At 30.7% G+C, this 23,665-nt stretch overlaps 1 protein-coding gene across 2 annotated transcripts in view; it reads right to left on the bottom strand.

Moving 5' to 3' along the window:
• Positions 1-1,672: 1,672 nt before the first annotated feature.
• LOC140450443 (acyl-CoA Delta-9 desaturase-like) overlaps positions 1,673-23,665 on the bottom strand; it is an 85,971-nt gene continuing 63,978 nt past the window's right edge. For both annotated transcript variants that reach the window (XM_072544086.1, XM_072544091.1), the window contains exons 2-5: positions 13,562-13,842; positions 13,033-13,369; positions 12,700-12,882; positions 1,673-5,995 (exon numbers count right to left, since the gene is read on the bottom strand). In XM_072544086.1, coding sequence (XP_072400187.1) covers positions 5,614-5,995; positions 12,700-12,882; positions 13,033-13,369; positions 13,562-13,842 — 1,183 coding nt within the window. In that variant the 3' untranslated portion in view covers positions 1,673-5,613. The remainder of the gene's footprint in view (positions 5,996-12,699; positions 12,883-13,032; positions 13,370-13,561; positions 13,843-23,665) is intronic.

Genomic DNA, 23,665 nt, shown 5'->3' with positions numbered 1-23,665 from the left:
ACACTTTAAAAAGACTTCAGTTGTCAAGAAAAAACCATTTACAATATCTAAGTACCGAATATTTATTTATGATTCTACAATGCCAGAAAATGTGTGCGTTACAGAATCTCACAATCCTACTTGTGTAACCTGTTACACTTTATTTAAAATCCAGGTACATTCATAGACCTAAATACGATTCCTTTGGTATATAAAGAAAAACTTCCACTTAAATACAAGAAATACAACAGTATTATACCAATAGTAAAAAAATATGTACCTTCTGCTTATCTTCTTTTTTTGGACGCTATTACACGAGAACAAAATGATGCAGATAGTGATTATGACTAAAATACACTATATTTATCCGCCATTTTGTATTTCATGTAAAAATCACATCATTTTTGTAATGTTTTACTTTAAAATATAACTACTATTTTTTGTATTTACTTGATATTTTATTTCTTCCTTATATATTTCCTTAAATTTTCAGTTTTTTCTAGGTTTTAGGAGCAAAAACCGTCCACGTGAAAATTTCAAAAAAATGTTCTAACTTTATTTTCAAAAATTCAAATTCAAAAAGTACCACATATAAACGCCTTTGATTTCTGTTTTCCACAGAAAATATAAAATTATTAAATTTTATAAAACTACGTGACTTAAACGTTTTTTTCATTTTTCTCAAAACTATAAGAACTGCACGTAGCCGGTTTTTGCACCGGGGTCTTCAATTGGTAAAACATCAGTAGCACGTTGAATACAATTGTTGAATATGTGAGCAACACATCCAATACCGATTAAAGGTCTCCCGCAAGAATTACTCAATTTAGTGAATAAATTGTTAGTTTCTTGTCTTTTCATTCCACCAAAATTAGTTTTTGTGTTATCTGAAGTTAGTCCAACAATCTTGTTAACAATATATTTTTGTAAAATATTTAATACATAATACATAAATCCTTTTGTCCTTATGTTAAATCTGTGGAGCAGTCTTTGCAGACTATCTCCATCTTGGACTATCAATATCTCTACCTGCATTTTTTTAGGGTGGATCGAGAAGCTCGACACAAATGTTGCCGATCCCAAGTCCGCATAAAGGAGGAGGGGTCTACAGCCAGGTTAGCACACGACTGATAGATTTTAAAACCATACAGCTCAGACACAGGATTATTTTCTACATACTGTCAGAATTTCAAGTAAATCCATGCACATAAAAAGAATTCTGACAAATACCGGCATATCCTGGACTAATGGTATTATGGTTCAATAAAGTTAATTTACTGCAACACACCCGGTTTGTAACGGCTCTCAGAAAAATCCCTGAGTAGGTTTTTCTCTTTTGGCTTTTTGGTACCCACTTTTATTTTTTTCCCATAAATTTTTTTAAATATTATGGAGATTTTAGTCATTGAGTTTCCTATAAATTTCTTTACAAGCACATTCAAGTGATGAATCTTTACTTTGTCTGATTTTCCTCCGAAATAATTGATTCTTTTCACGATATTTAGCAGGATCTTTATCTGTGAAGTTTTTTAGTCATTCCATTACATTAAGTATTTCTTGAGTCGCGTTATGTTGCTAAGTGGTTTTTATTTTAGGTACTATTTCATTTTTATTTGCATCGCTAAATTTTCTCCTATTTCGAAATTTTTGGATACGCTCTCGTTCGATATGTAAAAGGAAAAATAAACACTCGTTTTTTTGCTTAAAATTTTAATTTTATTCCTTAATAATACATGACATCTCAACAAAATTATCTGTACTTAAAACTACTTTGGTACTAACAGTGTCACATATTTGAAAATTTTTTAGTGAAAACATTTCTTCCTACTACAAGAAACTAACTTTTCTCTTAATGATTAAAAATCTATTAATTTTATCTACACCTTTATCAACAATAAAATAGTATCTGGTTAAAGTATCCAGTAAAAACATCATATGCAGTTTATAATAATAAATAACTGACGTACGTTTTAATAAAAACAATAATAAAATTTAGGGACCCGAAGGAAAACAAGCTAGATTAAAAACATCAGTTAAGTCAATGCTGTCCTGAAATAATTGGTGAAATATATTTTAAAGTAGTAAACCAAAGTTGCAAGATTTGTAGTATTAAATGTAAGGCATTTTTTTTGTAAGTAAAAACTACCAATAATTTCCAGAGAAACGGTCCCCAAACCCGAGTTCAACACAACCAACAAGTAGGTTTTCGAATTGTCTGAAGCTTAACTCAACAACAACTTCATTTGGTATCTGTCAAATTGATAACTCAGTCACGTAGAGATGTCTAAATCAGTAATGGATGAATGAGCAAAACGGTCATAATATGCAGACACTCCCCAAAATTTTCGCTTCGCTACGTTAGCCTCGATACAATATTCTGACTGTCAGGTCTAAAATATTTAACAAAACATTTATTTTATATAAAGCAAGTGTTATTTGATGTGTTTTCATGTGTCGAAACACCACAAGATTATTAATAAAATAAAATGTAACTGTTAAGAAGTACTATCTACACAGAATGGGTAAAGGGCGCGAACTAGTCATAACCACAAAACGTCGTAACCTGGAATACCTGTTCGCCTACTTTCGATCATACTTCAAGGTACGGTGAATGGAAAAAGAGGTTCAAGAAGAATAAGAATATCCCGGCTTCATAATCTTCGAAAATGGTTTAATTTGAGCTCTACCGGACATTGTAGGGCAGTAATTAACAAAGTTAAAATAGCCATATTAGTGTCCAACATCCGTAACGGATAGACACCACAAGAAGAAAATAAAGTACCAGAACTATAAAACAATTCTAAAATAACGGTTTAAATGTAATACATTTATTAAAATATTCACCAAAATATTCTCATGCCAAACCAAATATTAGTTTATGTGAATGGCCGACTTTTCTAAACCTCCGGAAATGCAAATTTATATGTAAAGCTCAACACCATTCATTTACCTACTATTTAGTTCGGCTACTTTTATTATTAATTTGTTTTAATTTCTAGTAAAACGGAATTACTATCCATCCGACTGCAAAATTTATTACCAAAAAGTGAGGCGAGAGAATTTATTATTTAAAATTTGACCTCGATATTTTTTGTTTTCTCCTACTATTCAGTTTGTGACGTACTGATGTTACTGATGTTTTAACTTTACCACTGAACGTGCCAAAAGTTAAGAAGATAATCTTAATAAGTAAGCTAAATTTATTGTAGTGAAAACTCAATTATGCAATGCGAGAAATAGACAGAATAGCCTGGAAAATGTAACAGAAAAGACCAGTTTCGAGAAAAACTCGGGGTATTAAGAAAAATAGAAAGAATAGTGACTGAACAAGAATAAACTGAAAATTGCAATTTTAGAATTAAAGGAAACAAGAAAAACAGCAAAAAGCACACAATAAATCAATAAAAAACAGAATACGGTAGCAACAAAAATGAAACAAAAAGAAGGAAATGAGAAATAAAAAAAATGAAGGAGTTAAAAAAGAAGAAAAAAGAAAAACACAAGACGCTTAAATAAAAGAAATACAGCAAAATATTATAAAAAACAGATAGAAGTCAGAAAGGAAAAAATGGAGCATGTCAAAAAGGAAAAAAATAAAATGAAAATAAGCAGAATAAAAGAGGGAATACAAAAGGAATGGAAGAAAGAACTAGAAATGCTATAAAAATATAAAAGAGACAGAAAGACACAAAGAGAATGAAAGCTAGAGCTGAAATTGTTTCTTAATGGAATATTATTTTATTATTAATTATAAATTATTGGAAATAAATCACAATTGGAAAACAAATTATTTATTTTACTTTGGATCTCCATATTGGAAGATATAGAGGTCGAAACAAAGGATTGTTTGTCAACAAAGTTGATAAAAAGAAATAATAAAAATTGATGACAGAGAGAAGTTAAAAAGAAATAAGTAAGAAAGAAAGTTTAGAGCGAAAGGACAGTTAAAAAAGGAAAATGGGAAATTTCAAGATAGAGTATGAGGACTGTAAATTATGTTGAATAAAATATAAGAACTTTAATTTATTTAATCTGTAAATTGTAATAAATTGACACTTTTCGCTACTGCTAAGCTAATACTGAGAAATATCTAGAAACAGTAGGTAATTTTACATGTAAATATAATAAATTCTCAAATATATTTTATGCATACAATTTGTATTTCAAGTAAGAACACGAGCGATGAAGTATAAAAAACAAACTATAAAGGCTGATTTATAAACTTTACGTTGGCGTTAGCGCTGACGTTCGCCGTTGACCTTGGCGCTGGCTATCATATACTGCATTTATAAACTTTCGGTTGGCGTTGGCGTTAAAGATCATTTCTAACCTTACATTTTTGATTTGGTATTATTAATTTTTGCTTAAAAATTAACACAATGGAAAATGAAAATGCTCGGCCTTTGTTAGGTGCAGTGGCACTTATACACGATACTTTGTATTCGAGCAGCACTGAGACTTCGAAATAAAAGACAACGTTAATACAAAAGGAGGCCCATTAACCAGAACAGAAAGACAAGAGATAATTTTAATTATTATACAAATATAAAAAACTGGGATACGTAACAGTTTTTTAAATATACCAGGATGCAGATTTCAGTATTTGAAAAATTACTGCAAATGGTAAAACCAAAAATAAATGTAAACTATCGCTCTGATGGAATTTCTAATATATAGGGAATATAAATTAAATTATCTAAACTATTTCACTTTATAAATACAAACATAAACAAAAAATAATTTAGTTTGATTTGTTTGACAAACCTTGTCACTTTTTCGGTATCGCTATTGGCTGCGATGACAAAGATACAGTTTTTTTTAAGTTCTGTGATCGTGACTACAACCACAGAAGGGTTGGTGTATTCTGTGCTACAACGGCCAACGGCAAAAGATAAAGTTGGTTAATCTTGAACGGAACCGAACGCCAACGCCAACGGCGAACGATGTTTATAAATAGACATACGAGTTTCCCATTTGACCATGTTGTAACGCGAACGTCAGCGCCAGCGCCAACGCCTACGTAAAGTTTATAAATCAGCCTTTAACCTTACTTGTTAGATGCATGATCTATCAGAATAAACTCTTTATTATTAATGGTTCGTATTTAAAATTGGAAATCCTTACCAAAAAGGTACCTAGTAAAATTAATCCTTTCGACATCGACTTCTGATTTAGAAGCCGAAATTTTAATCGTAAAGAGTTCATTTTTAAATTTATGTTTGACTTCCAAAATTTTTACAAATAAATTTTTGAAGTATATATAATCTTTTACATATAAACTTTTGTATCAGCTTAGCAGTTTTAAATAAATCAGCAATCTTGGATGCAACAAAATGCATGGAACCTGTCAATGAAAAACCTTTTAGATAAGATAACCCAAGAAAAATTACAAACTTCATGAATTGGAGTTTTCACTAAATCTTTGTGATGCAGTTCTCAACTCTTTCCGTTAAAGATATAATTTAATAAATATTTACAACTATTTACTTTAAAAGGTTTAAATAAGTTTAGATTTCCTTAAAAACTAAATTCTTCTGCCAGTATTATTTACTACGAAGGTCCAAGAAGAAAGATTAGTGCACTTTATATCAAGAATGACTAAAACTTAACAACAATCACAGCAACAACTACCAACTAGTCTTCTTTAAGATTATTGAATTCCCTAACATCACGTATCTCCTCCTCATCCATATCTTTATCACCCCAACCCCACACACATTCTTCGTGCGTGTGATGGTGATGATCTTTATTCGATTCTCCCTCTACTTTGCCATTTGTCCAGGATCCGTCTCCCGTTCGGGCCACTCGCTTCTTCACCATTTCCATGGAAGCAGTTTTCAAGTCGTAGGCTTGTCCTATTCTTGACATGAAGTCTAATACTGCCGTTGTATAGTTCAGCTTGTAGTCTCCTAATTCGGCTGCTTTGTAATCCCAGGGGAAGGTGTGATGGTAGTTATGCCAGCCCTCCCCGAAGCCCAGAGCTGAAACGTATTTGTTTTCTGTGGGTCCGATGGTACTGCAAACAAAAATTAATAAAGTTTTAACACATATAAGATTAAAGAAAATTTAATTTTAATATTTAAATGCTCTTATTAAACATGCGGCAAAGCCATACAAAATAAAGCTAAAGTAGGGTACAAGCTAAACAAAACGAAGTTATAATAGGTGGAATTATTCTTTAAAATAAACTGATACATGTTGAAACATGGAGATTCCCGAAAGAGAGATATGAGAACCAAATAGACCGCATAATAATCCAATTCCCTTGGAGAAGCTGCTTAAAAGATATTAAGAGCTTAACAGACCACACGCTGATCAGAGCCAAAATAAGAATGACCTATAGTCCTATAAGAAGAAAGTGTAAGAAATAAATTAACTGAAAGTCTATATGACAACAAAGTGGAGAGTCACTAGAAGAAATATGGAAAAATATTTAACTGAAGAGAATCTTAAGCAATTGAGTTAATTGAAAAGAAGGAATAACAAGAAATGGGCGGCCTAAATTCGTCCCCAAGCAGGTACTAGAAGATAATCCTACCCTTAATTTCTACCGATGCTACTTTAATGACACCACTCAACTGAACCCTGAGCAGGGGATTATAATTACTGGAAAAACCAAATTTAATTTAAGAAAGTTTAAATTTATTTTCATTTTCATTTTATAATAACTACTGGCAAGCAAAATATTATGGAATGCTCTAAAAGTTTTAGTGAAAGTGAAAAACCTGTATTAGTAGTAGAATTTCAGAAATTTGCAAAGAGTTAAAAAGTGGTGAAGTATGTTGGAGATGGGTGATTCACCTTTGTTAAAAGTTAAAATTTATACCGTGGGTGCCGAAAACTTGATTATGTGCAGTGAACTAGAACATATACATAAAAAAAAATTGAAAAAACTAAATAGGCAGATAGTGAGTGTTGGTGGTAAACGTAAAGCAACCGATGACGTTTGTGAGAAGCCTTGCGAGGTAATACATTCTATTTTAAGAGAATATCCTGCCCAGTTAAGTAGTTTAACAGTCAAATACATTCACTAAATTCATAACACTATTTATAAGAACTGACGAAAAACTCTTCTGGTTTTTCCAAAAAGTAGAGCAGACGCTATCATGTTTATAAAAACAATGACTAATAAGACAATAAAAGATGAAAACTTTATCATTACCGGCAATATTAAAGAAATTATCGTATTTTGTGTCTAACAAATGTAACCCTTCTTTGCAAAAGTAGCAAATTTGTAGCATTTTCGTTTCACCCCGTATATCATAAACTCCGAAAAATATTCTTAATCTTTTTGCGTCTCTGAGATTGATAATATAAACACATTTTGGAGTCTGTTTATAATAAACAAATTGCTCTTTCGATTGAACTTGGTTCCGCTTAGATATTTACGCAGAAAATAAAAACCAAAAATGAGTTTAAAAAATTTCTTCTTTTAAAAAGATATTCACCCTTAAAATTTTTTAGGAAAGAAAAACATTTTTTTCTAAGCAGCTAGAGGATTTTTTAAACGGCGTCCCAATTTTAAATACTTTGGAAATTTTCCTGTTTAATGTTGTCCAGGACATTTCTGTAAGTATTTCTTGATTTATTTTTCGTAGTTAGTTCAACCAGCTCCCCCCCCCCCCCAAAAAGGAATCCTTATCCACGACCTTGCTCTCCTACCAAAACACGAGTAGCCGTTCGCAAATGTTTCAATTTATTTGCTTACACTATCTCCAAGCCCAGTGATTGTTCAATCCCCCCTTTTAGCCCCCTATAACAAATTTAAATTGTTAAAAATTGTAATATCGATGGTACTACTGTCCAGATCATTTCTTGCAGTTGTTCACACTGCATATATTGGAAAATGGACATTAAATACCACTTGCTTTTTGTTTAATACCAAATAAGAAGAAATGTTCTTACAAAAAACGTGTTTGGAATTAAATCTGAACCCGAAATTATTGTGGCAGACTTTAAAATAGTCATTCAAAATGTCATAAGAACAGTGTTCCCAAATTCCAAATTAGTAGGAGGCAGGTTTCAGTTGGCATAAGCACGATTTCGCAAAATTCAAAATCTGAGCCTCGTTCCTAATTACAGGAACAAAAACAGTGAAATTGGAAAATGGATATTCGGTTTACCATTCTCGAATCCATCAGAAGTAAGATTCATAATTTTACGGAGACGAGTTCATGAATTTATTTTTATTTACCTGCTATTCTCGGGAACGAATTGATGTATGTTTCTTCAGGTAGGAGATTAACCAAATTGGTAATTTTAATCCTAGTGACGAGTTAATGCACGTCGGCATCACTGATAACTAAAGATACTTTACATTTTATGGGGGAATATTAAAGAAGAAATTTTGCAAAAGGAAGGATCAGACGAGGTAAGTATACTTGAACTGAAATATAGTGATCAAAATGGAGAAGTTTAGAAACAAGCTATAAATGATAAAAAATTACAGAAATAATAAAATAAAAATATCTGAGAAAGCTGCGCATTAAAACAATTTACAATACGATACGAAGTGATCATTGCGAAGGTAGAAAAAGAAACATGGAAGTGAAACTGAAAAGCATCGAATTCAAAACTATTACACCATGTAAAATTAACGAAAACAAAATTAGGTAAGACACGTGAAGAACGTGTAAAACATCAAATCGCATTGGAAAAAGAGGAATACGTTGGGGAGGGAGAACTGTTGATTATTCAGAATTATGTCTGTATTTTTAATTTGTTAATTTCCATAGATTCTAATAAAGATAGCTTTATTTTGAATGTGAATAATTTGGACTTGGTCATTAAAAGAAGATTATGGCCTAGAAGGTGAAGTGCGTACGTAGAATCTATTTTTCTATTATTGAAAGCCTTTTTATGTTATGCTATACGTTTGTTAAAAGTTCTACCAGTTTGACCGATGTAAGTTTTTGAGCAGTCGTCACATTTAAGTTTTTATACACCACTGTTTCTTTTGGCTCTTGCTGTTTTTAATGTATTTGCCTAAGTTATTGTTTGTTCTGAAAGCTGGTGTTATTCCTTTCTTTTTATGTGTTTGGCTATTTTTGTTGATATCTTACTTGTTAATGTAATCGAGCAGGAAGTGCTGGGTTTTTCCTCTGGTGGTGGAAATAGTTTTAGGGCTTTTGTTTTGTTTCAGGAACTCATGTTTGTTTTTAATCTGATAATTTTTAAATCTTGAAAATTTATGGATTGATTCTGTTCTGTTCCTACTTTAAATTCAATATGACTATGGGGTGAATTTATATACGATAAGAATTGTCCAAGTTGCCTATTAGTTCCACTAAAACATACCAGTACATCGTCTACTTATCTCCAACAATATAAAAGCTGTTGTTTCTAGATGCCCCATTAAAATATTCGTTAGCAATGGGCTTAGAGGATTACCCATAAGTCCTGCACTGTTATTTGTATATATTTTCAAGAAGATGTAACGATTTGATTTGTAATATTATGGTCTAAAAGATTTTTTATACTATAGTCTATTACCATATTACATAGATTAATAGAAATTCTCATGTTAAAAAAAAATTCGAAATATAACTGAATATCATTAAGCAAATAGCAGTAAACTATTAGTACATAGAATATACAATAAATACAATTTTAAATTAAAAACTACATTAGAAAGTCCTAAAACTAGTATTTCCAACTCCAGAGAAAAAACTCAGTACTTTCTGCTCGATTTTATATACAGAGAACATATCAACAAATAGTATGGTAAGATTGGTCAAAAAAAGACCCCGACATCCAAAGTAAAAGTTTTTCTCCAACACCAAATTGTTCTATATGGTCCATATATTGTTCAGTAAAAAGTTACACAATGGGGAGGAGAAGTCGGTAAATTAGTAGTTTTTTACGTTTTTCTTCAATATTTATAACACTATGCGGTTTAGCGTGAACAATTTTCTATACAAAATGTTCTACATTAAATTTGAAACAAAAAAGTTCTATTTTTAATCCTTTTCAAAAAAATAGTTCCAGAGCTACGGAGGGTGTAGATGTACATGTAGACTATGCTACATAAGATTACGAAAAAATATTAAGCAAACTAGTTTTGAAAATTGTAAAAGTAAACTCGAAAAAAAAAAAATGTTAACATTTACAAAACGTAAAAAAAAAAATAAATAAGTACGAGTATTAAAACATTAAAACCCCTGAACTCTCTGCCTTATTAACAGGGGTTATAGGAGATGAAAAGTGAACTGTCATAAAGCGTTTGATGTCGGAACCCTAGCTGTGAAAGATATTCAAAACAAAACATTCAATAAGATACACTTGAACAGAAAATTAAATGTTAAGTTCCTAGCCTCTATATCCAGGTATATGACAATTAGCACCACCACGGAATGTGTAAATTTAAACAATCTACATCGGATAGTGTGCACAGTAAGGAGTGATGAGAGACTTGAAGAAATATTTGAACTATATGCGTATCCTCGATCTTTGTTCGACGAATCTGGCTTGATAAAAAAGGAAGCAAATCGTCAATGGTTACTGTTTTAATTCTAGACACAAAAAATCATCATGTGCTCTAGATTAAAAGAAAATGTCATACACCATTCATGGAGGTCACCTTCTTCATCGTGTTGTCTGGCAATGTCCATCTACCCTAACAACAAAATGGGCCTTCTTTCACTTCTTACAGTACACTTGCAAAGATGTGGTTGCACAGTTCATCAAGCATATGTTGACGCTGACTTATTAATAGTTTTAACAGCTATTGATGAAGCTAAGAAAGACGTTAAATCTTGTATTATTGGTAATGACACGGACCTACTAGTTTTGTTGACTATCCACGCATCAAAGAAGAAATTGAAAATGGTGGTAGCAAAGACAGGTAAACAGCAGCAAAAAGTCTACACTATTGCTGATATTCAGTGAGACATTGGGAATATGAAGGATGTATTCCTTGCAATATACGCCTTTACAGGATGTGACACGGTATCAGCTACCTAGGAGAAGGAAAAAATTACACAGTCTAGGAAAGTACAAGCCAACGATGCTCTTCGTAGAAAACTTTTAGTCATTAACGATCCCAAAGCTGACCCCAGTGAAGTAGCTGACACCGGAAAATATTTCCTTCTTGCGATGTTTGAAGCTAGCACCATGGAAAATCTAGACTGTTTTCGCTATCAGTCTTACTTGAAGGCTATTGCAAAGCAGCTTATACATTCTTTGCTCAAGTTAACTACACTACCCCCACTTCAGGAGCTTTCAGACAGAATTCGTTCAGAACCTATCACCAGGTACCGCAGTGGCTGAATGAGGAGAAGAATCCGCTCGAGTCGGGTTGGAAAAAGATTAACGAACACATGACACCAATTACAACAGTACGTGCCGCAGTTCCCGAGGAATTACTTTCCCTCATACTATGTACTTGAAAAGACGAATGCGTCCGTAAGTGTGTGTCCGACACAATCATCATAGTCGAAGATGTAGAAGAGGAGGATGTTGTATTTGATGAGGAAGATGTTGTATTTGAAGAGGATTGAAACTGATGAATAAGTTTATTTTAAACTAATTGCAATATAATCATCATTATTATGTAAAAAATATCTTACACAATAGTGATAGTAAGAGTATTTAAAATTATTTTTTTGGAATTTATTGTCTATAGAAAGTTCAGAGTAAATTTCTCCGTACTACAGATTATGCCTGTGGAAGCCTCTTTACCCTTAAAAAGTAGCGCCCCTTGAGAAGGTGGTGAGGTTGACGTTTCTTCTAGAGCTTATCACTAATATATCACTGGCCAATGAAATAACAAATTACATTTACAAAACACAATTCTGGTAAAAAAATTAGTTTCCTCAGTAATAATATTATAATTTGCCCAAAAAAATGTTAGAACAATTTTGCATATGACCTTTTTTGTTTTAAATTTAACGTAAAAAAACGTAAAAAACTACTAATTTAACGACTACTTCCTCCACTACCCCCCAAACCCGACGCTAGAAATACTGAACCTTTTTACTGAACTGTATGTGAACCATACAGAAACATTTGGTGTCGGAGAATAACTTTTACTTTGGATGTCAGGGTTTGGGTCTGATTATACCATACTAAAAAATAACCAAATACATAAAAAGAAAGGAATAACACCGGCTTTTAGAACAAATAGCAGGCAAATATATCAAAAACAACAAGAGCCAAAATAAAAATCAATTACACAGTGGTGTATCTAAACTTAAATGTGGTGACTGCCGAAAAACTTACATCGGCAAACTGGTAGAAACTTTAACAAACGTATACCAGTACATAAAAGAGCTTTCAATAATAGAAAAACAGATTCTACATATGCACTTCACCTTCTAAACCATAATCGTTCTTTTAATGATGAATTTTAAATTCTTCATATCCAAAATAAAGGCCTTAAACTATATTAATTAGATTCTATGGAAATTTCCAAATTAAAACATGCATGTATAATTCTGAATGATCAACTTGAAACAAACAGTTATCCCCTCCTCAAGTTATTAGGTCTCAAGAAGAATACTAAGTGTAAACGCTTACTAAAAAGAGAAAGGTACTCTGCCGAAACAGCTGTAGTTATAATAAATTTTGTAGAAGTTTTAAAAACAAAAGTTTTCAGTGTTTTATTGTTGTATAAAAACATATCAACTACATGCATTCATCATCATACTAGAGATTTCACGTTTCGTTTAAAAAAAGTAATTTATTTCGTTTATGATATTATTGATTATATTCGTTACTTACTTGTCGTATGGCTTCGTTCCCCAAATATGAGCTGCGCTATTGACCAACCAAGTGACGTTAAGCGACAAAGCATACCTAAATATGCACATGTACCAGGCTAGTAAGTAATTTTCTTTCCAACAGTACCATGGAATGTGTGCAGGAATCAAAAAAGTCAACATCGTTACCAAAAATACGTAATATCTGAAAGTAAAGTTAATAAATATATTTTTTCTCCCATTTAATATTTGTGAATTCAAGAGTAATAAATTTCGTGTTTTCTATTATTGTTATTTTTTTTTAGAAAACAATAGTTTTCAGTGAGTTATTCACAGAAATAATCATTTAACTTACTTTTTCTGGAACATAACTACAGGATCGGCTTCTACGTCACTCATGTCTACAGTCTTTCCTTTTTCCAAGACGTCCTTATGCTTTCTAAGCATTAGCCATCCTATGTGCGAGAAGAAGAAACCTCTGCTGGCATTATGTGGATCGGCGTCCGTGTCGGTGAATTTATGGTGGACTCTATGATCTCTGACCCACTCGTGGATGTCATTCTGTAGAGCTGCTGTGTGGAAAAACGCTAGAAGCAATCTAAGAGGAAATTTGGCCTTGTAGGTCCGATGTGCCCATAGTCTATGCGCTCCAGCTGTTACACCGAGACCCGCAAATACAGCAAATAAAATATCTAAAAAAGAAAGTACAAGATACATATATATTTTTTCTAGTGTTTTTTAATTTAAAAATAAATCGAATGACTATGGAAAAAGAATGTAGTAAAAAAATAAGATAGAGCTTGGTGCAATCAAAACCAACGTCTACATACATACACATTTTACACTGATGTGTATTCTAAAGTCAAAAAAATTAATGTACTTACTAAAAGCAATGGTGAATATCTTAACTCGTCCTAATAACATACAGTATATTCCATATGTTCCTACACCATGAAGTAACACAAAAGCTAACACGTTTCTCCAAACTATCTCCCATTTATACTTGGGCGCTTTTCTAGGGACAGACTGTTTGATTTGTTGTTGGTAGGTCTGATATGACTGCTGGAGGCTCTCCTTAGTGGCGATAATCTGCACCGGCTCTGCCGATGTAGCCTCTGCCATCAGGAAAGACGAGGATTTCCCTAGAAGATTTGGAGCCATATCTCTGGAAAATAAAAATATACAGCGTTATTTATTGTGAATAGTACACGAAATAAAAAATAATTAGCTATTAAGTTAACATCTAACTATATTAACAACTATTTTGAATTTAATATCCAATCGAGATATACAACTTACATATATATATATATATATATATATATATATATATATATATATATATATATATATATATATATATATATATATATATATATATATATATATATATTGAGATGATTGGTGTTTAAAGAAAATAATTTATAAATTATATACTAGATAATATTAGATATAAAAAGTATTTGGTTATTTTAATAAGTTATATACTAGAAAATTTTATAAAAATTATTTATGTGAGGGCATTTTTAAGAAATTAGCATATAATAAGTGTAAAAAGTATTTTTTTTATATAATTATAATATTGTAAATATATTTAAGTGAGCCATGTGCGTAGGCAACCAGATATACATACTCTGAAAGTGACGTTTAAGTAATGATTACGAATATAAAGTGGGGTTATAATAATATGTTGTTTAAAATGTGTAGTTTATTAAATTAGAGTGTTAGTTACTGATTTAAGTGTATATTCTGATCTGAAAAGCCTAAATGTCAACAAAATTATCAATAGAAAATTAAAGAATTCTCCAGAATACAGAATTTGACCTTTGTTTACGAAAGAACTTTCTCGAATATGATTATGTCTGTGGATCGAACATATACTTTTTCCAGAACATTCATATAGGTAGGGAATAGAACAAATCGAACAGGATTTCTTACCAGATGATTCTGGAAGATTGAAAAGGTATAAATACTCGGTGATTTGGATTCAAGGGGCCAGTTTTTAGTATGAAAGTTAGTTAGAGTCAGTCAATCAGTTACAGTTCAGTAAGTTCAAGATAGTCAGAAGGTCCAATTGTTCAATATAGTGAGTTAAATGAAGATTAAGAAACAGTATAAAGAAAATAATATTGAAGATTTTTTTTTTTTTTTATTTACAAAGAAAATAGTCGCTTCAACCACTTGGGTCATTAGCGACATTAGTTTTTACATTAGATTAAATTATATAAAGATGTATCTTTAAGAAAATTAATTAAGTCTTTGATGTTTAAATGTTCACCTAATACTGTTTTTAAATTGTTGGAAATATTGTTATTTTGTCTGTTGACTGTATATTTTCCACATTCTGTTAGGAGGTGTTTAACAGTAATGTTGATTTGACAGTAATCACACACTGGAATGTCTTCCTTATTCATTAGGTACTTATGTGTAATGTTGGTATGACCTAATCGAAGTCGAGAGATTTTGACTTGATCAGCTCTTTTTAAGTTCACTAGGCGCCACGGACTCACTGTCGATTTAATTTCTTTTAGTTTAGATTCCGATAAATTCCACTCATTTTGCCACGCACTGATCACTTTTTCTTTGACGAACTGTTTTATATCACTGGAAATAGTCTTTGACACTATTGTAGCATGATCGTTTTTGTAAGCTTCCCTTGCTTGGAGGTCTGCTTTTTCATTACCTTGTATTCCCATGTGAGATGGAACCCATATAAATTTGACTTCGGAACCAGTTTCTTGTAAGGCTGCAAGTTCTTTCTTGATAAGTAAGGCTATAGGGTTCTTAGTGAATAGTTGATCAATTGTTGTTAACGAGTTTAGAGAATCTGAGATAATGACGGAGGAAGACTGTTTTGTACTTTTGATATGAATGAGGGCTTGTAATATTGCATATAACTCTGCTGAGTATATAGAGGTGGCAGACCTTAATTTAAATTGGAAGGATGCATATGGAGTGACAAATGCTGCTCCTACGTCGTTTGCAGATTTGGAGGCATCTGTATAAATGCAAAAACTTTCCCCGCAAGTCTCGAGTTCTTTTAAAAATGACTATCTGATTACATTTGGTGATGTCTCTGATTTGTGATATTGGAGTAGTGTCGTATTAATCTCGGGAATCATGATTAACCAGGGAGGGGGAGTTTTTAGATTTGAAGGATAGAGGTCAGGAATTTGCAGTTGCAGATCTTTTAAATTTCTTCGGACTCTTTCATAGAAAGGTGGATCGAACTTACTTTTTTTATAAGCTTCTAGATACCGGTCCGTAAATGTATTTCGAAACACTGGGTGGAATTTGTTACTGACAACTGAAGATGCATACGAAAGGCTTAGATACTTCCTTCGTAGGGTAAGAGGTGGTTCTCCTGTAAGACATTGGAGATTCTTAACGGGTGTGGTTCTAAATGCACCTGTGGCGATCCGAAGTGCTGTGTTTTGAATGATTTCAAGTTGATTGGTAACGTGTTTTTTAGCCGAGTCATATACAATAGCCCCATAATCTATTTTTGATCTAACAAGTGACTTATAAATATTTAATAATGTGGTTTCGTCGGTTCCCCATTTTTTATTTGATAATGTTTTCATTACGTTTAATCCACTTTGGCAAGACTTTTTTATTTCTGAAATATGATGTTTCCATGTTAGTTTTTGGTCGAATACCATTCCGAGAAAATTAATTTTGTCTGAGAATGCCAGCGGCTTGCCACACAGCTTTAGTGTAGTTCTTTGCATCCGGTGCCTTCTTGAGAAAATCATGCATCTTGTTTTTAGTGTGGAGAATTGTACCCCTACTGATGTAGACCATATCTCTAGTTTGTAAATGGATTCTTGTAAGTGTTTTTGAACCATTTTTATATCCTTGCCCTTTGCAAATAGAACCAGATCATCGGCATATAGTCTTCCCTTAACTAGCGGGGAGCAATGATCCAGTATATCGTTGATAGCGACAAGAAAGAGAGTTGGGCTCATAACTGATCCCTGAGGTGTTCCGTTTTCCTGAATTCTTTTTGTTGAAGTGGATTATTGAAGATTAAAAATTATATTATGTATAAATGGTGATTTGATAATGGAAGAAGTATTAATTGAATATTAAAATTATATAATATATTTGGTGATTGGATATTGGTATATTGAAAAGAAGAATAAATATAAATATATAATATATTTGGTAATTGGATATTGGTATATTGAAAAGAAGAATAAATATAAATGCTGTTTGCTGGTTTACTTGGTGGTTTATAAATGCTTAAGAAGAAATATATTTTAAATTGGTGGAAGCTGATAATTGGAAAAGTAATTTCACAAAAACAAGGATAACCGAAGCACGAAGACATTGAGTGGTGATTAGAATCTATATAGTGGAAAACAGTTCATTTAGGCATTCAGTGACAGAAAGGTACAACATTTTGTTAATATAATTTAGTTAGTGTCATAACAATTTCAATTTTGAAGATAGTTTGTTTAAATTTTACATTGTCTATAGAATTTAATTAGTTTCATAAGAATTTCAATTTAAAGATAGTTTAATTTAAATTTACATAGGCTAGGTTAGATATATATGTGTGTTTCATAATAGATATAATAAAGATAATTTAAAAAAGTACTTACAAACTAATTCTTTGAGAACCGCGATAAAAACCCTATATATTATATTATTAAAAATACTCATTGCTCATCATTCACAAATAATACATCATAACAATATATATATATATATATATATATATATATATATATATATATATATATATATATATATAGATATATATATATGTATATATATGTATATATATTTATATTATATATATATATATATATATATATATATATATATATATATTTATATTTATATAGTAAACTCTTAAATATTGGGGAAATCTGCAAGAAAAATCTTTCTTGCAGATTTTCCCAATATTTAAGAGTTTGCTATTTAACTTATCTGCAAAGATTAAATTTCTTTTCTATATATATATATATATATATATATATATATATATATATATATATATATATATATATATATATATATATAAATATATACATTGGGGTAAGGGTGGTCCATCCCAATTTTTTTTATTTTTTGGACAATTTTTTTAGTAGTATGTCCACTATTATTTCACAGAATTCTTGCCTTCGAGAATCGGGATCATCTTCATTTAACTACTGAACCAACTAAACTTTGTAAGGGTGGTATTTTTCTTTATGCAAAACTCTCAAAATGGATGATTTACTTGCATCATTGACGGCGGCCAGTTTTCGAGTTGTCTTATGCGGATTTTCCTTAATCTCTAGAAGTACAACTTACTTTTTTTCATCAGTATATTTAACATTTTTACCTGGATTTTCAATATTTTTTACATGTCCAGTATACCGAAACTTCTTTTCAATTTTTCTAACTGAAGACTGTGAAACTTGTTGACCAGGGTATTTATTATTAAACATTTCACAAACCTCCTTTTGAGTTCTTGTTTTATTACCAAAACCAATCATAATTAAAATGTCTATTCTTTGAGTCTCGGACAAATGAGCCATAATTAAATTTAATACGCGCACAAATATTATACTGACGTCTTTTAGTAACTTTAAATACCCAAATCTCAGCAGCCTACTAGCAATATCAATTGTTTATTTGGCTTTTTGACTAATATTTTATTATCTTCAAAGTTTTTCCCTAATGTTTAGCAGAACAGATACGAAAATACCTGATTATTTCTAAAGTATATTTTAATAGACCCGGCAATATTGCTGATTTAAAAGTTAGGATAACGATAGAAACTAACAAAATAACCCCCGAGGTCATACAAAATGTTGTACCAGAATTCCAAAATCGCCTCGGTTATTGTCAAGACGTGAATAATGATGGTCAAGTTGAACATTTAATTTAATTGTAAAAGTCAATTTTCTCAGTTATGATTGCACAAACTCAAAAAATCTTTATATTGTTGAACAGAGGACTAAAATCCCTTTCTAACAAGGTGCCACACGACCCCCTTTGTTATTTAAAATTTTCGAGGGGGTGCTGGAAGGGGATAATATTTTCATAGTGTAAATTGTCAATTTAAGAATAAAAATCGACCTGTTTCAGGTTTTTTTCAGATAGTACATAATAACGCTAAAAATGAATTTATTCCATACATATGGACATTTTTTATATTACGAGTATAGAGAATAATATATAAGCAACTATCAATCAGTTACCTTTGGTATATCATAGGACTTCTAACAAGCTAGTTTTTGAAATGGATGATCATTTGTACTGATCACTTGCAAAGGATGAAAATGTTAATAGATATATTGCGCATAATATACTGCTATATAAAAACAGATATAAATTGGAAGACGCAGAATAAAAGGATCAGTTTCTATTTTTTCTTTAAGTGTGGCTTTCCAATCGGACGTTGGGCATTATCATCACTATCTTCACTCTATCTAGATCTACTCGGAAAAATTCTATTTCTATTGAACTACATTTAAACTATTTTCTTCAATTTTTCAACCAAGAAATTCTCCTTTTTCCAATATTTCTTACTTACTCCCCATATTTTCCCCTGTAGTATCAATCTGAGCATATCATATAACTGATCCCTGATACACTCCAGATATGGTAACTCTATTTCTATTTTTATTATTGAATATTCTTTGCCCGTATGTCGCATCCGTATTTATTTTTTTTGCATGTTATTTTAAGCATCCTTCTGTACCGCCACATTTCAACTATAATTTATTTATGTGTTCTAACAAAATGTACCCTCTATGACTGTGATGCCTATGGGGAAAATATCCATTTGCATCTAGCAGATGTTAAGTGGTCTAATGTGTTTAGGTGATCCAAGAAGTGTTTTGTTCTGTAAACTTGGATAAAATGGATACAATATTTGTTAGTTTTTAAGAGATAGTTGAGTTTTAACATTCAATAAAGAAACACACAAATGGATCAAAGTTTATAAATTTCTTGTACCAAAAACACTAAAAATCTCCGAGAAAAAGTAAATTCATGCTATATTATTCTATTTATTGCTTATGTCTTCTTTCAAGTCAACATTGTACTATTTCAATCACTTAACATCTCAGAGATCTTACTCTCAGTTTTAATCTAAGGTTTTTGTTGCTGAGAATTGTTTTCATTTTTACAATTTCTTGCTATTTCTGTTCTAGCTCTTATTTTTGTTGTTTGATCATTATTTTCTGAAACCGACGTTCCCAGGTAGTTGTATTTTTAAACTCTTTGTATAAGTACATAACTTTATCAGTTATATGTAATAAGTGAATATCACGAGTTTTTGAGAGTAGGTACTAAAATAACAAAAAACTCGTTTTCTATTTATTTAAAGGGTGTGTAACAAATCGTTGCAATTTCTAGGTAATTCTTATTAAATATTTAGATATTTGCGAACCATAAAGTGTTACCTTGAAATCTAATTTCTAAATATTTTCTTAGCTTTATGTTAGGTGAATCCTGATGCTAATTAAAGAAAATACTTAGGAATAATAAAAACGTTATTTAATCTACAAAGCAAATTGAAATAAACAAACAGTATTTTACTGGGAAATATTTTGCTGTTCTGATGTTCAGAGAATAACAGATCGTGTTAATTGTTGAATAAATAATTATAAGTAAACCAATTTCTATTCTATTTTTGCAATTCGGTCAAATATATTACATCATATATTTGGGATCATATTACAAAGAAATTATTCCTGTTTATGTGTCAGTTTATTTTTATCCATTTTCACATTATTAGTTTAACAACTAATATTTTTAGTCCAGTGAATGAACGTGAAATACGGCGATACCCTGTAATTTTCCGTGTCACCAGCGAATTGCATGAAAATCTGGATTTAGGTTCTACTTACCGTCCACTTCACTTATTGACTTGTGCCGTTGGTTGCATTTTAGGAGTGAAAACTATTCCTATTAGAAAAAATCGTCTAATTGTAAATTAAAGCTGGTGATTGATTAAAATCATCTTTTAATAAAGTGAATAAATGTCAATTAACATTAAACAACATAACTTAAGATTTTATCATAGTTTAACCTCTAAATCTCACCCCCTAGATTAGTTATAATTAAAATAATGTCATTGAATACCTTCTCTCCACTAATTTGTATGAAAATTTGGGTTTAGCTTATATTTACCCTCTACTTTAAAATTGGATTTGTTCCCTTGGTTGCTTTTTATTTTTTAATGGTGAAAACGACCCCTATGTTAACAATTAACAATTTAAACCTTTAAAAACAAACTCAGTAATCTTCTATTAACTCTACCTACAATTTTATTCCATTTCTAAATATCAGTATTACAATAACTGACTACGTATTATCAATTACATTTTATAAATCATTTTACCATGTTCCTGATTCTTTCTCATTCCTCTACTATTAGTTCCATCTTTCCACCTTATAATATGGATAATACTGTCATAATAATTGGGTATTTTAACTATTCATTAAAAATTGTGCAATAAGAATTCACTCTATAAAATATAATGTGTTGTGGTTACCATAACTCCTAAATAAATTAAAATCAAACAAAAATGTCATTTACCTAGATATGTTAACTGAATATTTACTCTTATAGTTGTAAGTATTGAAATATTCACTTTCTTTACAGTTTTCTCCTGAAGAAGTTACAAAATCGTGACGAAATATTGAGACATAGAACAAATAGAGTTTTATTTCCTACAGACCGAGATACTATAAATTAATATATATATATATATATATATATATATATATATATATATATATATATATATATATATATATATATATATATATATATATATATATATATATATATTTGTTAAATTAAGAATTTAAAAAGCTTGGAAATTTGATGTAAGAAAAAAGTCACTATCTAATCATCATTAGGTAAGCATCCTCCGCAATATAGATACTTATCATTCAATTTCCAGTATTGATGTTACACATTAAATTGTAATTGCTAGTTGAATGTAATTCTTCTTATGGTCAGTCATCTGTAATATGATGCTGGCATTACGTTGGATCAAACGTATTCGTTTTCTGTAATTTCTCTCGAAGAATTATTCTGTCGTTGCCCAATCACGACATTGAAAAAACGGTAAGTGCTATATAATCTGAAGTTAGTGAAATTGCGAGAGAAATGCGTCCTCTAACCTTCAAGCAATTGCAATGTATCACAGAGTAGGTGTCAGCACGTACATTTTATGAGAGTTTTGCAATTTGCTATTGGAATAATACTATATTGAAAATGTAAATTGATAATTATATATGCAATCAGTAAAAAATCTTCACAGACATTTACCACAAAAATACATTTTTTAAGTATTAAGTTAAGTAAAATGTTAGGGTTGTTTGTTTATTGAAATCAGCCTCAGTTAAGTCAAAAGATTTTCAGAAAGAAATGTTAATTTTAGACAATTAATGATAAGTTTATGTATTTTGAGATATCTTCTTCTTGATGTGCCTATCTGTGACGAATATTCCGTTAAAGAACCTCAGATTCTGAGGTTCTTTAACCAGGATGTTCTCCTTCTTCCTAGATTACGCTTTCCAAATATTGTTCCTTGCAGGATGGCTTGAAGGAGGACATATCTGGATTCATTTTGCATAATGTGTCCTAAGTATTATAACTTTCTCGATATTTGATGATGGTCCAGTACTTCTCGGTTCTTCTTCATCCTTCTGAGGACCTCCTCATTTATGGTATAGCCACATCTAAAATGCTTCCAATCTTCTGCACATATCTTCGTTCAAGGTCCAAGTTTCAACTCCAAAAGACATGGAAGGTATCTAGATAGATTCCCTATCCTTTTGAGGTATATTAGAACTAAAATCTCACAGACAAATACATTTTGAATGCTATATAGAATTATGGGAGTTCTTTTTTTCATTACTAAAATATTTGTGATATTTATTTTCTTCCTCTCGTAGAAAGTTTCCAGTTTCACATAAACTAATTAAACATTTGATCTTTCTTCCTGTAGTTTATGTAAAGGTATTTTCTTAGTTGTAGTTTCGTATGTGAACAAATAGACTTTTTATGTAGGTGTTAAAGCAATGATGATAGACACGCCATTTATGCAAATTAGAGTGCGCCTACATTTTTTACAGCTTTTTCTAATTTTCTTTACTTTTTTCAATATATTTTCTGTATTTCTCTTTACTACCTTTATATGAATTTGTAAGTTTGTTAATCAATCAATAAATCCATTTGTTTTCTTTAGCAGTGTCACTACGTTATCAGTTTTAATTAGTTTGTCCTCTCATTTCTCATTTTATCTATATAAAACCCTCACCCATTTTTTACATAGACTGTGTGGTTATTTTTCATATATTCTTCTATTTTATTATGGTTCGTTCACGATTCGCCATTTATGGCCTTTATAGAATATCTTTGGCAAAACAATATGTAATTGTGATTAACTTTCAGTATGTATTAATTATAAACTAAAAAGTCACAATCTATATTCTATATTCAATCTATATATATATATATATATATATATATAATTCCCTTGAAGAAGACTTTTTGTTTTTTCTCCCCTGCAGTGAGAATACAAAAAACAATGTTTCCTACTTTAATTATCCTTTTATAAAATGTATTTTTGTATATTTCTTTTAAGAGGTGCTCATTCATATTTATTCCTCTACTTTTTCTTATTCAAACATGTACGTATTTTTTTCGTGTCAATTTTTAGTTCGTGTCAATTAGTCCCACCTTCAATTTCGTAGTCTACCATTGTTAAAATTTAAACGTTTAGTTTAGGTTTCTATTACTATTATATCGTCCATAAGGCAGTAATAACCAAAGGGAATGAAACTAAGATGTCTTAATAAAAAGCTATGTAATAGGTAAATATACTCGTAAAAAAGATAATAAAAACATCGAAAATAAAGTATTGAAATCATATTTCCACAAGTGTTAAAGTGTCGCAACTTAATTTTTTAATCATTTACTGATTTAAATAACTAAATTACCAAGATAACATCTTTGTATACAAAAA

This window comes from Diabrotica undecimpunctata, chromosome 1 (assembly GCF_040954645.1).
Source record: "Diabrotica undecimpunctata isolate CICGRU chromosome 1, icDiaUnde3, whole genome shotgun sequence".
NCBI lineage: Eukaryota > Metazoa > Arthropoda > Insecta > Coleoptera > Chrysomelidae > Diabrotica > Diabrotica undecimpunctata.
The sequence above is the reverse complement of the archived record's forward strand: the minus strand, read 5'-3'. Positions and strand labels throughout refer to the sequence as shown.